The sequence below is a fragment of the Aegilops tauschii genome, chromosome 7, assembly GCF_002575655.3.
Source record: "Aegilops tauschii subsp. strangulata cultivar AL8/78 chromosome 7, Aet v6.0, whole genome shotgun sequence".
Classification (NCBI taxonomy): Eukaryota; Viridiplantae; Streptophyta; class Magnoliopsida; order Poales; family Poaceae; genus Aegilops; species Aegilops tauschii.
Window position 1 is genome coordinate 558,022,213 of NC_053041.3, and position 17,908 is coordinate 558,040,120.

General features: G+C 43.7%; 1 protein-coding gene across 1 annotated transcript; it reads right to left on the minus strand.

Annotated features, from left to right (window-relative positions):
• Positions 1-1,785: 1,785 nt before the first annotated feature.
• Positions 1,786-2,920, minus strand: LOC109749836 (uncharacterized). The gene is made up of 3 exons (XM_020308781.3): positions 2,837-2,920; positions 2,557-2,703; positions 1,786-2,190 (listed from the first exon to the last, which is right to left on the minus strand). Exons 1-3 carry the CDS (start codon positions 2,918-2,920, stop codon positions 1,786-1,788), a joined length of 636 nt encoding a protein of 211 aa, XP_020164370.1.
• Between the last annotated feature and the right edge of the window lie 14,988 nt (positions 2,921-17,908).

Genomic DNA, 17,908 nt, shown 5'->3' on the forward strand with positions numbered 1-17,908 from the left:
GATCGGGTCTTCCCGGGAGAAGGAATATCCTTCGTTGACCGTGAGAGCTTATAATGGGCTAAGTTGGGACACCCCTGCAGGGTTTGAACTTTCGAGAGCCGTTCCAACAGTTATGTGGCAGATGGGAATTTGTTAATGTCCGGTTGTAGAGAACTTGACACTTGACTTAATTAAAATGCATCAACCACGTGTGTAGCCGTGATGGTCTCTTTTCGGCGGAGTCCGGGAAGTGAACACGGTGTTTGGGTTATGTTTGACGTAACTAGGAGTTCAGGATCACCTCTTGATCATTTCTAGCTTCTCGACCGTTCCGTTGCTTCTCTTCTCGCTCTTATTTGCATATGTTAGCCACCATATTTGCTTAGTACTTGCTGCAGCTCCACCTCATTACCCCATCCTACCTATAAGCTTAAATTGTCTTGATCTCGCGGGTGTGAGATTGCTGAGTCCTCGTGACTCATGGATACTTCCAAACAGTTGCAGGTGTCGTTGACGCTAGTGCAGGCGATGCTACCGAACTCAAGTGGGAGTTCGACGAGGAACTTAGTCGTTACTACGTTTCGTTTCCCGATGATCAGTAGTGGAGCCCAGTTGGGACAATCGGGGATCTAGCATTTGGGGTTATCTTCTTTTCATTTGGATTTGACCGTAGTCGGTCTATGTGTGTATCTTGAATGATGTATGAATTTATTTATGAATTGTGTGAAGTGGCGATTGTAAGCCAACTCTCTTTATCCCATTCTTGTTCATTACATGGGAATGTGTGAAGATGACCCTTCTTGCGACAAAACCTACAATGCGGTTATGCCTCTAACTCGTGCCTCGACACGTGAGAGATATAGCCGCATCGTGGGTGTTACAACTATAATGCTTCAGATATCTTTTCTGCTATTTTGTGATGATGAGTTTATCATACATTTTGTGATGATGAGGCTAGATGTCAACAAAGCCATCAAAGATGCCAAAAAAACCCTAGGTGATGGCTAGGTGTCGACAAAGCCATCAAAGATGCCAAAATACCCTAGGTGATGGCTAGATGTCGACAAAGCCATCAAAGATGCCAAAATACCCTAGGTGATGGCTAGATGTCGACAAAGCCATCAAAGATGCCAAAATACCCTAGGTGGTGGCTAGATGTCGACAAAACCATCGAAGATGGCTAAAAACCCTAGTGAAGGCTAGATGTCGACAAAACCATCGAATATGCCAAAATACCCTAGGTGATGGCTAGATGTCGACAAAACCATCGAAGATGCCTAAAAATCCTAGTGAAAGCCAGATGTCGACAAAACCATCGAAGATGCCTAAAAACCCTTGTGAAGGCTAGATGTCGACAAAACCATCGAAGATGCCTAAAAACCCTAGGTGATGGCTAGATGTCGACAAAACCATCAAAGATGCCTAAAAACCCTAGTGAAGGCTAGATGTCGACAAAACCCCCAAAGATGGCTACAAACCCTATTTGATGGCTCAAATACATAAATTCTAAACAGATCAGATTTCATCCAAATACTCTAAATACCATCACATTTAGCATTAATTCAAAACCATACATAATCATAGTACTAGATTAGTACATTACAGATCCATAGTTCAGGAAATTAAAACCATAATCTCATTACAGCACAGCCAACCACACCCTACAAAAGGTAAGCAAATGCCAAATGATAGTGCCCTCTTCCACAGCTAGGTGATCATTCATTTAGGATGGCCTTGATCCCCTGCAGCTTCAAATTGCTCTCCTGCAGCTTCACATTGCTCTCATGCAGCTTCACATTGCTCTCTTCAACACTTCTGCAGCTCATCAATTTGGATCTGCAAGTTCTTGCTCTCTTCAGCTAGCTTGAGCTTCATGTTCCTAATGACACTGGACTGAGCAGCTGCCAGGTTCTTCACCATCTCATACTTCTCCTCCAACTTCTTGTTATCAGCATCTGTCTTTTCTATCTCTACCCTACGTTGCTGGGCATCCACAAGTGCATTGACATCTTCAACCAGCTTCTCATAGCTGGCCTGCAGCTTTTTCTTCTCTTGTGTCAGGTTATGAACTTCAAAAGAATTCATCAGAGTGTCCTCAGCCCTCTGTATCTTGTTGTCTTCATACATCAACCATAACTTGTGCAATGCATTCTCGAGGGTATTGGGCCAAGCAGGATCAATCCATTTAACTAGTCCACAGTCTCTACCTTCCTGAAATAAGGTAGTATTCAAAACCATTAAAACCTTTCATCACAACCAAAGCTAAAGATATTATATTTAAAATCTCCCAAGATAAAGTACATCAAAAACAAAGCACTGATGTTCTGCTCTCAATTATACAATGATGTGCTGCTATTAGGAATAAACTAACCCATGCATCCACTGTACTTTAATCTAATTAACATTGTTGCTAGAGTAAAAAATGACTGCCTAAACACTCTCCTCAGAGTAAACAATGACTGAGTCAACACTCTCCTAAGAGTAAACAATGACTGCCTCAACAGTCTCCCAACTTAACAATAAATAAACAATGGCCAAATCCTAACAATGATTGTGCTGTCACTTAGAAGCATATACCTTCTCAGCGCAACAGAGAAACCTCCTCCCAGTTAGAATTCCTTCAAAAGCAACACGCCTCTCTGCTAACTTCCCGTGACCATGGCACAAAACCTGCATTTCATCTTCAGGGCCCTCGAAATCGGAGTCCTCAGTTGAAGCAGGGACCTGGGAGTGTAAAGAAATGCATAACATTTCATCAGCTAACACAGCTAACACACAAGCTCCTTTGAGAAAAATATCCCCAAATCATAGAACAAACCCTAACCCTAACCCTAGGAAAATATCCCCAAATGCATACCTGCATTCCGCCGTCGTCAGAATCAGAGCTGATGTATTGCCTAGTGTGCTCGCTGCTGTCGTCGCTTTCACTCCAGGACACCATGACGATGCGGCGGCGGCGGCGGCGCGACGCGGAGCGGAGCGGCCGGCGGTGGCGAGCAAGAACAGAGCGAGAGCGAGAGCAAAGTGAGAGTGAGAGTGAGAGACAGAGGAGCGAATCACTTAAGTTCACGTGCGAGAGCGCCGTCTAACAGCGTCTAACAGCTGTCCGACCAGCCGACAACGCCACGTCGGCAAAAAACGGGCCCCACCTGTCATAAATCCACTTATCGGTGCCCAATCGCCGATCAGTGGTATTTGCAAATTGTTTACGGGAGAGTTGGTGTTTTTTGCCAAAAAACTGTAATGTAGTGATTTTTGCTAACCTAGCCCTCAAACGGGTGGTTTTCTACAATTTACTCTAAAATTGAAGTATGAAGTGGTAGACTTTAATTATAAAAGCATGGAACAACTGACCTCACAACAGTGACTTTGTGTTGGTGTTGATTATAGTGTCCTTTTCTTTCAAGACATGTTCATCCTTTCCGACACAGATCAACATAAGAAAAAGAAGAGCTATTTGGCCCCATGGACGCACCAAGCCAGTACGCCATGAGCATCCAGCCAGCCCCAGCGAGCTACGGACACCAGACACCACGATCATTAGCTAGCGATAGCACGGCAGCGGCTAGACGGACGGCGTTGGACATCGATGTGTGTGTTAAATGTGCGTATCCAATTTCTGTACATCAGGTGGATGGATGGTGTTGCATGACAGTGCCCGCACTGTGAAGTCTGTTGCGTGCATGCATGCTGCGGAAATCAGAGACAGCAAAAGGCCCTGCATGGCGGGCATGCAAATTAGCCAGGGGTTAAGTCCCTCCTGCCACATCTTGCCTAACCACCTTCCACTTCCTCGCGAGCTCGGCCGCAAGCCCGCAACCACCATGACCTCGAGTGCTCTAGGCCACGTACAGGACGCGCTCGATCTGGCGGAGCCTCCCCTCACTCCGCCGCTCGCCTGTTCATGGCCTCCTCCTCTGGCCGCATCTCTCCGGCAGCTCGCTGCCATGGCCGAGCCGCGACCACCTCGTCCCCATGACCCCGCCGCCCGGGCCCATCTGATTGCGCCTCCCGAGTAGCTCGCGCCCCAGGGCTACACGCAGGGGCTCCCTCTCGTCCCCGAGCGCCTGTCTGCGAGCAGTCACCGCCTCCACCATCCCTCTCCCTCTGGATCCGCCATGGACACGCTGCACATCACCCGTGCACTGCCGCGCAGGCCGCGCTCGAACCTTTCCTCCATGCCGTCCACCGTTTTGGTTCGGCTGCCCTCCACTTCGGTCACCACCACCAGGCGTGGCTCCCGCCGCCATTGCCACCCAATGATGTTAGGCTACGTGTCTTCCTCCTAAGCAGCGTATCATGCGGGAACAAGCTGTGTCGGTGCCGCCGCGCACGGACGACTGGCCACGTCGGTGCGCCATCCCCGGAGTTCCTCAACGACACCGACCTCATCACCGCCGTGCTGCCGCTCATGTTATCGCTGCCCACCACCTTTCGTCTTGTGTCAATGCGCTGGTGTTCCGATTCAACCGCTCCCCCATGTTTCAGACCAACGGCCTTGCCGCCGGCAAGGTGTCAGTGAGCCGTGCCCGCTTCCCGCTCCCGGCGCAAATCGTCACCATGTTCCGCTTCTCCGGCAAGTCCGTCTCTGCCTCATGCCGGCCTATGTTGTTGGGGTTGCCGACATCGACAACGTACGCGACGACATTGAGGCGAGGATCACAACGACGGCTATAGGGCATGCCATTGGTCCTTGGTATTATTGCGTGGGAGGACTCAAAACAATAGAGACAAATAACATTGAGGCGAGGGTAGCACTTTATTGCACATCTAAGTGACTTAATCAAGAAAAAAAGAAAACGAAAAAGAGAAAAGAAAATACCTACACGAATCTCTGCATAAGATCAAAGACACAAGGCTTAGATGTGCAATACTTATGGCACATCTAGATGTGCTTTAGCAAAACTGCTTTTTAATAGAAAAAAGGAGGAGGCGTTAGACGTGTCTTCGTTGGCTTTTGTTTCTGGTTGTCTTGTCATAATGTGGGAGGAGTTGCGAAGTGTTTTTTCCAAACTGTTATGAAGATCTATTTTTAAATCTCAGCCGTTAATCTTTATGACTAACATAAAATCAACGGATATAGAAGGATGATGGACGGAGAACTATGAAATCTTCCGTCCTTTATTATTAGGTATAGATTTGCTTGATGGCAAGAGGTTGGTTGCCTAAATTCATACAACCAAATATATAGAAGATCATTATTTATAAGGACTCCAATATCTGGCGTCCAGTCCCTAGGAGGAGCTTCCCATCAAACCTATTCGTTCGCTGATCCTCCAACGAACGTTTCCCATGTTCGCCAGCGGGGAGGACCATGGCGACCACCAGTTGGCCCAAAGGCCCACTAAACATTTTTTTAAGAAAATGCCATGAACAAAAATCGGAAAATGAAAAAATGCACTAAAAGTTGCCATGTTCTTAGTCATCACCCAAAAAACATTGCAAAAAAAAAGTGACAGTAAACAAAATGGCACCTTTCAATATTAAAAAATGGCATCCTCTAAAATAATAAAAATGCCATCCATGCAATAATAAAAATGTCCATCTTATTACTAAATAAAAACAATGCTCTTATAAATAAAACTACCATCCTCCTATAATAAAAGTATCATCCTCTTATCTTATAAATAAAAATAAAAACGCCATCCTCTTAAATATTAAAATGCCATCCTCGTAATGATAAAAATGACATTCAATAATAAAACTGAAAATTGATATGCTGTTATTATAAAATATTACATCCTCCAATAATAAAAAAGGTCATGTTCTTAAAATAAAAATGCCATCCTCTTATAATAAAACTGCCTCAATAAAAAGTAAAAAAAATATCCAAATTTTCAGACGAATTAAAAAATGTTTCAAAATACCAAGTTATATTTAAAAATCTGTTTTAACACGAATGTTCATGAACCTTGTCTCGAGCACATTGGCAAAAAGCCCCACACTCTCGCGAGAGGTCACGAAACATCCCCACACGCGCATGGGATTCACATTTTTTGAGATTTTCTATAGAAAAACTAGTGTTCTCCAGGCATCTGCAGCCAACGAACACGTTTAGCTATCCGACATGGCATTGCCCCCGCGTCAAGATGTGTGCGACGGTGATGGGGTCGTTCGCTGGGGTTGGCCTCCCAAAACATCAGCCAGATAAAATTTACGTGGGTCCGTCTATGTCACATCTAGATTTGAGATAATATCTCACATCTAAGTATGATGTCAACGTCACCTTATTTTTTTATTTGTCCTGTTTGTTTGATTTAATTTGTCAAAGCCCAAAACTAAAATCCACCTCATCATGTGTCCGCATTGGTGACCGGCTTATATGCAAATCTGGTCACTAGCTCCCCTCATAAAAGAATCTGGTTGCTAGCTACCCGTACAAGAAAACTGATAGCTTGTTTTTCTGGAAAAAATAATGATCGCTAGTGCTAAATCGACTTCTTAGCTTTTGCGTCTGATTGTTATACATTTACAAGTACATCTCCCATCGCTAGCTTCTAGGCTACCAACGATTTTTTTTTTGCCTTTTGGTTCTTGCGTTTTTCATTATTATATTTTATAATTAATTTTCAGTAACGAACAAAATTTCATCAACACATATTTCAAAAAACATGTTCACGAATTTACATAATTTATTTCAAATTATATAAAAAATGTTAACAAATACCAAAAATGTTATAATATACTGTGAACAATGCTTTAATATATGACGATCATTTTCTCAATACACACTATTTTTTTCGGTACACAGTGAACATTGTTTTTGATATATGATGAACTAAAAGCGAAGTTTTTTTATATACATTGAACTAAAAGCGAACAGGAAAAACAAAAGTAAAGAAAATAGATAAATAAGAAGAGAAAAAAATGAACACATTTTGATTTGCTTTTAAAAAAATTGATCACCATTAACAATTTTAGAAAAATGAACTAATTTACAAATTTTGAAACATTTATTGAAACTTGTAGATTTATGAAAAAAAAGGAGAGGAAAACAATGAAGAAAAATGATAAATAAAAAAGCAGAAAAAACATGAGGAAAATGAAACAAAACAAAAAAACATACCCTATCTACTTGGGTCATCTGCAGTTTGTTCGCTGACGAGGGTGGACTTGAAACTAGGACAAAAAAATGTCGGACCCCCAATGGCAAGTCGAGGGTGGACTCTCAATTGAAAATAAAAAAGGCCGGGCCCCAGTTGCGAGTTGAGTTTAGACTTGCAACTAGGACAAAAATGGTTGGACCCTAGTTGCGAGTCGAGAATCACACTGCAGATTGTTGTTAACGCGACACTACGATTAGAGACCCTTCGACGAAACTGTGTGCGATGCCATAATCACAAACGGTGGTATAAAAAACCGTCAAAAAGGTGCAAAACATTTGCGATGGAGGATGCATTAAACACGGTTCAGATTTTAGTTGCGTGTGCGATGCAGGGCATACGATTCAGTTCAATTAATTGTTTGTGATGAGGAGGAACAAAAGAAACGGGCAGCCAGATGAAGGAATGTGCGATATACAGCATACTGTTCACTCGGATGAACTGTTTGTGATTAGGCAACACAAAAGAAACAGGCAGCCAGATGAAGATTTGTGCGACGATACGGCATGCGGTTCACTCGGATGAACTATTTGCGTTGAGACAAGAGAACAGAAACGGTTCAATATAACAAGATGTGTGTGATACGCGGCAAACATGTTTATAATCAGAAATGTGTGCGAAGACTGATAATAACTCAGAAGATTGCTTCTAATAAGACGTATGTGATATGCTCTGTCTGCGCAACATCTATTGGCCATCGGAAGACGGGCAGTCATCCAGATACGCCATAAGGATGCAAAGAGGCATCCTATCAGCAAGGACTAGCTGTTCCACCAGTAGCTCATGTAAGAGAACTCTCAAGTTAAGTGTGCTCAGGCTGGGGCAGCCATCAGATGGGTGTCTGGATGGGAAGTTCTGTTGATGTTAAATTAACTGATAGGATGGGTCATATTTGTCAAATTAAATGACTGATACGACTCATCCCATGAGTTAATCTAACCTCGAGATCCTTGTTTTTTTAACACATGTTAAAGAAGGTCTACCGCATTACTTTTTAACAATATACGATACGTGGCATACAGTTGATCCATCTGACCTGTTTGTGATTGAATAGGCCGTGTGTGTTGTGGGCAAACGCTTGCTAGTATTCAAACATTTGCGATTGATGAATTCATCACCGATGGGTTCCCTAGTGTGGTCCGTGTTCACCTGATCATCATCTACTTCTTGTGCTAGCTCTATTTTACTTCTATGCTAAGTTTTCATTTATTGATGGCATTTTATGAACACGCCACCGTTTCCCGCCATTTCCTCACATGTTTCCCGCCACCCAGCGATACTGCGCATAAACCTAGGCGGCGCGCGACGCACGGAGGCGACAAGCGCAGCCTGTAGCACATCCATCTTTTCCAAGCATGCCAACCCACCAAAGCGTCGCCTCTGCCATCAACCTCGTCAACGAGGAAACTGAGCAGGCGACATGGCCCGTCGAGGCCGAGGCGCTCCCCAGCAACGCGATGGATGACGCCGTGATGCGCATCATCGCCAAGGTTGAGCAGACCTTTGGCTTATGGCACTTGAGCGCTGCGGATCAAGATAGGCATGTCAGCACCGACAAGCTGCAGCTCGCCGCACAACATGATCGATGGCGCGCCGCAGAGCAACCTAGGCACGTCCGCGCCGATAGGCTGCGGCTCGCCGCACGGCGAGACCGTTGGAGCGCCGCAGAGCGAGAGGCGCGGCGCGCCGCACAGCAAGAGCGGATCCATCAGCGCTTGCCTGCTGTCGACACGGCGTCGCAGCTGGCTACACGTCCCATCAGTACCCTCATTCCTCGTCAGAAGTGGGCAGACACCCTTAGCGTCGTACTTGCACCAGAGGCCGGCCGCGCCGTACTTGCACCGGACGCCCGCCGCGCCGTTCGCATGGGTGCCGCCGTTCGCCTTGTTCATGGCCCGCTGGATGCCAATGCGCTGGTCCGTAGGCTGGACCGCCTACTTGGCCCAGGTGTCCACCTGGGCGCAGTAGAGGAACATGGCCGTCGCATCCTCGAGCTGGTGATCTCTGATGAAATAACCAACTTGGAGCTCAAGATCGCGCTCCAGATGTACCGCGAGCGTGTCGACCGCTTGGATGAACGCCTGCACGAGTTCAGGCAAAGCCAAGAGTTACCATAGGCAAGGCCTGCTGGTCATGGTCTCATGGACGCGTTTTATTTTGTTGAGTCGTTTCGACGTGGATAGCTATGTATTCACAGCAATCATAGTATTGCTCTGTTTATTCCTCTGTTTCAATGTGTGTACTCAGTTTTTCGTTCTTATATTTTCTGTTTCATTGTGTGTATATACACTTGTGGATGATAACAGCTAGATTCAAATTAGTATAGAAAAACAGATATAAAATGGAATTCTTAATATATATATATATTAATTGTTCATTAGTTCATCATAAAAAAAAAATATATATATATATGTATATATATATATATGTATATATATAATATCATCACATATACGTGATGATACTTAACTACTAGGTACAATGCATAAAATTGAAAACGAACAATACTAAAACTAATAATCGCTCCTGGGGCCAGTATTCCGGCAGCCCCTCGCCAGCAGCTCCCTGGTGCGCGGCGTCTTCCCAGTGCGGAGACAGTACTCCGACTCCTCCGCCTCACAGCGCTTGACATACCGATCTGCCTCTTGCTGACGGACGTGCGCGGACGATCTGGCCATTTCGTTGGGAGCCTACCGGAGCTCCTCGTCGGTGGCACGCTGGAGCTTATCGACCCACCTCCACGCAGCGACGAGGCTCCCAGCGCCTATGACCTTCCTTGTGAAGTACCATCTTTGTAGACCTCCTCGACACGACGAGGCCCGCCCCCAAAGCTCAGTTGCCTCTTTTTTCTAGGAGGCATCACGGGCTTCACATGCCGCCTGGTACCTGGCTTGCTCCTCCGCCATCTCCTTCTTGAATGCCCCTTGCCTGGCTTTCTCAGCCGGCGGCATCGACTTCCACAGACAAAGATTGTACTGGCCCCAAAATCAACCCTAAGTTAGGGGGTCCGGCGCAACCTCGTCAGGTGGCGCGTAGGGGTCCTCGTCGCTGCTAATCGAGTGAGCGTCCTCGGGGGGCGGCGACTCCTCGTCGGCGTGTGGGCAAACCGGCGGCGCCATGGCAGAGATTTGAGAGAGAGAGAGAGAGAGAGAGAGAGAGAGAGAGAGAGAGAGGGGGCGAGCGAGGGGAGGATGCAGATGAGAATGCAGGCAGGACGACGTGACCAAGGTAGTATTTATTGGCGGCCGGAATCTAGATCGACGGGGACAGTACACACGCCGGTCGCCAGAATTTACGAGTACTGTAGTTTGAATTACACACGATTCCCGCAGCAAAATCCGTGTGTGAACATAATAGTTGACGGTTTCTAGTACAGAACTGTGTCTGATTAATGATCCCCGCCACTCACCTATCAAACCTCGAGCCGCGAGATAGAGTGCCAATTATGTGAGGGCCGGTTGTCTTGCCAGATCTTTACATTTTCTTTTTGAACACCAGATATTTACATCGTCTGATGATTTTTTTAACTCGCACACAAGTACACAAAAATATGATTTTTCAAACCATTATGGTTAGGCGTTGCATGTAGATGTAGTTCAAATTTGAATTACGGTCAGTAAATGGCTAGAAAATCACTTAAATGTCTTTAAAAAGGTCAAATGACCCCTGAAATTTTCTAAATTTTCACATGACAGTTGTATTAGTGCATGTTAAACATAGAAAAAAAATTGAAGACAGTAAGAGGAAGCTATCTCCCGTTCGTCATCAAACATGCATTGTGCCACTAGTAGAAAAAGGGCCATTTGTCCTGGTTCGTAAGGCCCATTTGTCCCGGTTTTTGAACCGGGACTAAAGGGTCGTTACTAAAGCCCTAGGGCTAATAGAGAGAAGTGTCATCTCTTATCTCTGTGCTTGGTTTACCAACGCTACTACTATGCCTAAACATGGCTTAGATTAAAGTGAAGGCAACATGTCGTGCATGTCGAAAATAATACTAATCCTAACTTGATCAAGTTTGGATTAGTACTACTTTCGACATGCACCACAAGGATGTTGCCTTCACTTCAATCCAATCCATGTTCATTTCACCCACTAATATATAATAACTCTTCATGCTCGCATCATGCATCATCATAATAATAAGTCCTACTAATCATCATCATACAACTTCTACTCGTTATTAATAACAAGTCATACGATCATCATCCTCATACTCATGGAACCAACCCTACTTAATTGTTCTTAGCACATGATCATCAGTATTAGGTAGGACCTAAATACCCTCTTTAAGGTAAAATAGCATAAAACAGTATAGACCCTGACTCTCCATTATGGAGAATGGAGATCATCTTGTCTTCAATTCTTGCGCTTTGCTTCCAAGAACCTCCTTACCACTGTCCATACATTTTTTCCATTCCTTGATTTTCATGTCTCCACTTCTTTTAGAAATCCGGTATGAACAGTTGAGATTCGTAGGATGACCTGGACGTATGTTCAAAACATCAAGGCGACTACTCTGATACATCAGATGAGGCACACAATCATTCGGGACTTCCTGCTGAAAAACATATAGTAATAACTTCGTAGTTAGCAATGTAGTTAGGTTTTAAAAGAATTTATGCAGAAGATGCACGGATGTCGTAATACTAAAAAATCTTACCATGGCATCTCCATGGATGTTACCGTAGTTCAACACGTGCACTAGTGCCACGTATTGACCATAATGTGGAGGAGTTTTACAATAGATATTGTAGTTCTCAAGATTAGTACAAAATGCGACCAAATGATTTTTCTCCTTATAAGTTAACTCAGAGCCATCGGTGTAGTAGGTTCTGTCTACCATGTTCCGCACATTGTTTTAACAATCAAAATAAGCTGTCAACTATTTTGAAATGAACAATATAAATTAGTTAATAATTATGTTTGAGAAACTCACATAGCGGTAGAATTGGAGGCGTATCAACAAGGACCCAAATGTCCATATTGTCTTGCTCGATTTCAGGATCACCAAGGTCCATGGTGACAAGCATATCCTCATGAAAACCATACATCTTGCAAAGTGCTTCCCATTTTTTGCAACCAAAATGGGTTACTCTCTCAGAATCGTATAATTTTACTTCGTAATCCATACCATGATCGGTCCTTAGGTGAATTTTCTTTGTTTCCATCCTTTCATGGTCTTCAAAACCCATCCTCTCCAAGACATAGCGTCCTGCATGGCATGGGATAAGCTAGTCGAATTGTAAAAGATGAAAAATTACACGTTGAAATAGTTGAAGTCGTCATTAATTATGAAAAAAGCACTTGTCGTCGTTGCGTACCGTTTCAACATCGAAGGTCTCGTCGAGCTTAATGCTGAAGCGCCGATCTTCGTCTAGGTGAGGCCTGTTGCACAGACCTCGGTCGTCGTGGCACCAGTCGCACTCCCCTGGAAGACTTTCGTCGTCCGAGTACGACATTTCCTATGTTCATAATTCAAACATTAAACTTGTACAATTAAATATATGTACTTAAAAACCTAAATTAGATCATTATTATTCATCACGGGCTGACTATCGGTCTGTCGAGTCTTTTCTTGAAAACTCACAGCTCACGTGGTGTACATATTCGACTGTCGGTGATGGTAGCTCCTCCTTTCATTCCCGAGTGCATTACACCAAGTTGTCTAGCACACGGGAATGAACGAGAAGCTACCCCCACGACAACAGTCGGGATTCTTCGTCCTCTCATATATATATGGTGGAGACTCTTCCTCACTGATTCCTCTGTGACATTTGCTACCGTCGGTGATGGCAGCTCCTCCTTTCGTTCTCGAGTGCATTACACCAAATTGTCTAGCACACGGGAACAAAGGAGAAGCTAGCCCCACGACAACAGTCGGGATCTTTCGTCCTCTCATATATGGCCGAGACTCGATAGACTTAAAGTCAACCCGAAATATCGTTTAATTATCTTTCTAAAAAAGGACATATGGAGCGCCTGAAATTTGCCGGAACGGAAATATACATGTTTTTATCTACATCATATGAGCATTCAAACTTGATGGCCATTACATTTCAATGGTTCAAAATATGAGCAAAAACATTTCAAAATATCTTATAGGACTCATATTGACATGGAGATATGGCTGGTCTCACCTCGAGGCCGGAGGGGGGTCGGTGACGGGGACGACGGCGGGGATGATGGAGGGGGCTCCTAGATTTCTGCAAAAACAAAAACCCTATAATCTATCAACTAATCAAATGCATACCCCTTGCATAGTGCTCTCCAATTTTAGCATTCAAAGTAGGAGTAGTTTTCCAAGTTGAGCATTCAATAAGCAAAACCAAATTGTAAAATAAAGTAGTATTCAAATTAGCATGCATTCAATTATAAGCAAAACTACATCATCTCTTGCGTCCGTACATCGTCAAATATTATCACTAATACACCTCGAATACTATCATACATATAGCATCGCTAATATAGCTAGAACCGTAGCGCCCGACGGGTATCGGCGCAGGCGGTGGACACCCAAAGAGAAGGAACCATCACATGATCATAGCTCCAGTGAGATCCGTGAAGAACCTGCCAGGTATTGTCGAACCTGCCCTCCACGCAACCATGTAGCAATAGACGTGCTCGTCCTCCTCGCTGACATGGTGACGGGTCACGGGCCAGGCGCTGTGATTGCTGCTCTGCTCCCCGAAAGGATTAATGCCATCCGTGCTTAAACCAAACCATACGTTCCTTGGGTCACCTGCAAACTCAGCCCAGTACTTTCTCTCGATTTTTCTCCACTGCGACCCGTCAGCGGGTGCTCTCAACTTCCCGTCTTTCTTACGGCCCTCTCTGTGCCAAAGCATCAACTTGGCATGCTCTTCGTTTCTGAACAGACGTTTCAACCGTGGTTTTATAGGAGCATACCACATCACCTTCGCAGGAACCCTCTTCCTGGGGGGCTTGCCGTCAACATCACCAGGGTCATCCCGTCTGATCTTATACCGCAATGCACCGCATGCCGGGCATGCGTTTAACTCCTCTTACGCACCGCGGTAGAGGATGCAGTCATTAGGGCATGCATGTATCTTCTGCACCTCCAATCCTAGAGGGCATATGACCTTCTTTGCTGCTTACATACTGTCGGGCAATTCGTTATCCTTTGGAAGCTTCTTCTTCAATATTTTCAGTAGCTTCTCAAATCCTTTGTCAGGCACAGCATTCCCTGCCTTCCACTACAGCAATTCCAGTACGGTACCGATCTTTTGTGTTGCCACCTTCACAATTGGGGTACAACCCTTTTTTGTGATCCTCTAACATGCGACGAACTTCAGCTTCTCCTTTTGACTTTCGCACTGTGTCCTTGCATCAACAATGACCCGACGGAGATCATCACCATCGAGCACATCGTCTCGTTCCTGATCTTGATCTTCAGCAGCTTCCCCCGTTGTCATCGTCCTCTTCTTCATCGCTGTCTTCCATCATAACCCCTATTTCTCCGTGCCTCGTCCAAACATTATAGTGTGGCATGAAACCCTTATAAAGCAGGTGGGTGCGAAGGATTTTCCGGTTAGAGTAAGACTTCGTATTCCCACAACTAGGGCATGGACAACACATAAAACCATTCTGCTTGTTTGCCTCAGCCACTTCGAGAAAATTATGCACGCCCTTAACGTACTCGGAGGTGTGTCTGTCACCATACATCAATTGCCGGTTCATCTGCGTGCATTATATATAATTGGACAAGTATCTATCTAAAGTAAGAATTTTTTTCTTTTAGAAAGAAGATAAGAACAAGAGGCTCACCACGGTGTTGCCGGCGACGAGATCGGCGCGGGCGATCGACGGCGGTGAAACGGGGATAGGAAGTGACGGACCGCTAAACCTATGCAAATGTCGGGGAAAATGGAGCTTGGAGGTTGAGCTTCGAGAGGAGAAAGCTTAACTAGTGTGGCTCGGGCATTTCATCGAACACCTCGTGGCTAGAACCGGGACTAAAGCCCCACCTTTTGTCCCGATTCAAGCCACGAACCGGGACAAATGTATGTGGGCCAGGAGTGAGGCCTATTGGTTCCGGTTCGTGCCAGGAACCGGGACAAATGGGTCCATACGAACCGGGACCAATGCCCACGAGGCCCCGGCCGGCCCCCTGGGCTCTCGAACCGGGACGTATGCCCCCATGGGTCCCGGTTCGTGACTGAACCGGGACGAATGGGCTGGCCAGGCCTGAACCAAAGCCCTGTTTTTCTAGTGTTCCCTCTCGTAACCACGAACATTCTAGTGAGTTGCTCCAGTTTGTGAGGGGTGTGTGTCCAAACTTTTGTCAAACAGGCCAATTTGCTACCACATCATCTTGTTGGCATGACATTAAATCAAGCAAGGTTTCATGTTTTTTGATCATTTTTTAATTTTTTGGAATTAAAATGCCATGGCACTCCATGCATGTTTTCATGTCGTGAGATAAATATGTTTGAAATTCCTTCTAATTTACCGCACATGGAATTAACTCGCACACAAGTACACAAATATGATTTTTCAAACTGTTATGGTTAGGCGTTGCATGTAGATGTAGTTCAAATTTGAATTACGGTCATTAAATGGTAAGAAAATCACTTAAATGTCTTCAAAAGGTCAAATGACCCATAGAATTTTCCAAATTTTCACATTACAGTTATAGTAGTGCACGTTAAACGTAGAAAAAATTGAAGGCCGTAAGAGGAAGCTATCTCCCGTTCGTCATCAAACGTGCATTGTTCCCTCTCGGAACCACGAATCTTCTAGTGAGTTGCTCCGGTTTGTGAGGGGTTTGTGTCCAAACTTTCCTCAAACATGCCAATTTTTTTACACATCATCTTGGTGGCATGACATTACATCAATCAAGGTTTCATGTGTTCCGGATATTTTTTTATTTTTGGAATTAAAATGCCATGTTACTTCATGCATACTTATGCATGTGTCCATCTCGTGAGACTAATATATTTGAAAAATCCTTCTAAATTATTGCACATGAAATTAACTCGCACACAAGTACATAAATATGATTTTTGAAACCGTTTTGGTTAGGCGTTGCATGTAGATGTAGTTCAAATTTGAATTACGGTCATTAAATGGCTAAAAATCACTTAAATGTCTTTAAAATGTCAAATGACCGTTAGAATTTTCTAAAATTTCACATTACAGTTGTAGTAGTGCATGTTAGACGTAAGAAAAAATTGAAAGCCATAAGAGGAAGCTATCTCTCGTTCGTCATCAAATATGCATTGTTCCCTTTCGGAACCACGAGCCTTTTAGTGAGTTGCTCCGGTTTGTGAGGGGTTTGTGTCCAAACTTTCTTCAAACATGCTAATTTTTTTACCATATCATCTTGGTGGCATGACATTACATCAACCAAGGTTTTATGTGTTTCTGATTTTTTTAATTTTTTAAATTAAAATGCCATGTCACTCCATGCATACATATGAATGTGTCCATGTCGTGAGACAAATATATTTAAAAATTCCTTCTAATTTACTGCACATGGAAGTACCTCGCACACAAGTACACAAATACGATTTTTCAAACCATTTTGCTTTGCAGTTGCATGTAGATGTAGTTCAAATTTGAATTATGGTCATTAAGTGGCTAGAAATTACTTAAATGTCTTTAAAAGGTCAAATGACCCCTAGGATTTTACAAAATTTCACATTACAGTTGTAGTAGTGCATGTTAGACGTAGAAAAAAACTGAAGGCCATAAGAGGAAGCTATCTCCCGTTCGTCATCAAACATGCATTGTTCCCTTTCGGAACCACGAGCCTTCTAGTGAGTTGTTCCGGTTTGTGAGGGGTTTGTGTGCAAATTTTCGTCAAACATGCCAATTTTTTACCACATCATCTTGCTGGCATGACATTACATCAACCAAGGTTTCATGTGTTTCTGATATTTTTTCATTTTTTTGGAATTAAAATGCCATGTCACTCCATGCATACATACGCATGTGTCCTTGTCGCGAGACAAATATGTTTGAAAATTCCTTCTAATTTACGGCACATGGAATTAACTAGCACACAAGTACACAAATGTGATTTTTTAAACCATTTTAGTTAGCCATTGCATGTAGATGTAGACCAAATTTGAATTATGGTCATTAAATAGATAGAAAATCACTTAAATGTCTTTAAAAGGTCAAATGACCCCTAGAATTTTCCAAAATTTCACATTACAGTTGTAGTAGTGCACGTTAAACTTAGAAAAAAATTGAAGGCCGTAAGAGGAAGCTATCTCCCGTTCGTCATCAAATATGCATTGTTCCCTCTCGGAAGCACGAGCCTTCTAGTGAGTTGCTCGGGTTTGTGAGGGGTGTGTGTCCAAACTTTCGTCAAACATGCCAATTTTTTACCACATCATCTTGGTGGCATGACATTACATCAACCAAGGTTTCATGTGTTTCTGATATTTTTTTAATTTTTTGGAATTAAAATGTCATGTCACTCCATGCTTAATTGTGTCATATCCGTTAGACCAATATGTTTGAAAATTCCTTCCTATTTACTGCACATGGGATTAAATCGCACATAAGTACACAAAATATGAGTTTTCAAACCGTTATGGTTAGCTATTGCATGTACATGTAGTTCAAATTATAATTACGGTCATTAAATTGCTAGAAAATCACTTAAATGTTTTAAAAGGTCAAATGACCCCTGAAATTTGCCAAAATTTGACATGGCAGTTGTATTAGTACTACAAAATTTATCGTACATTTGAAACACCATCCGTTGCCACTTTACTCCAAATTCGTCTTTCACAGCTAATAAAAAATATCTACAGCATCACAGACAATTGTTTTCTAAGAACCGTTTGCGATGA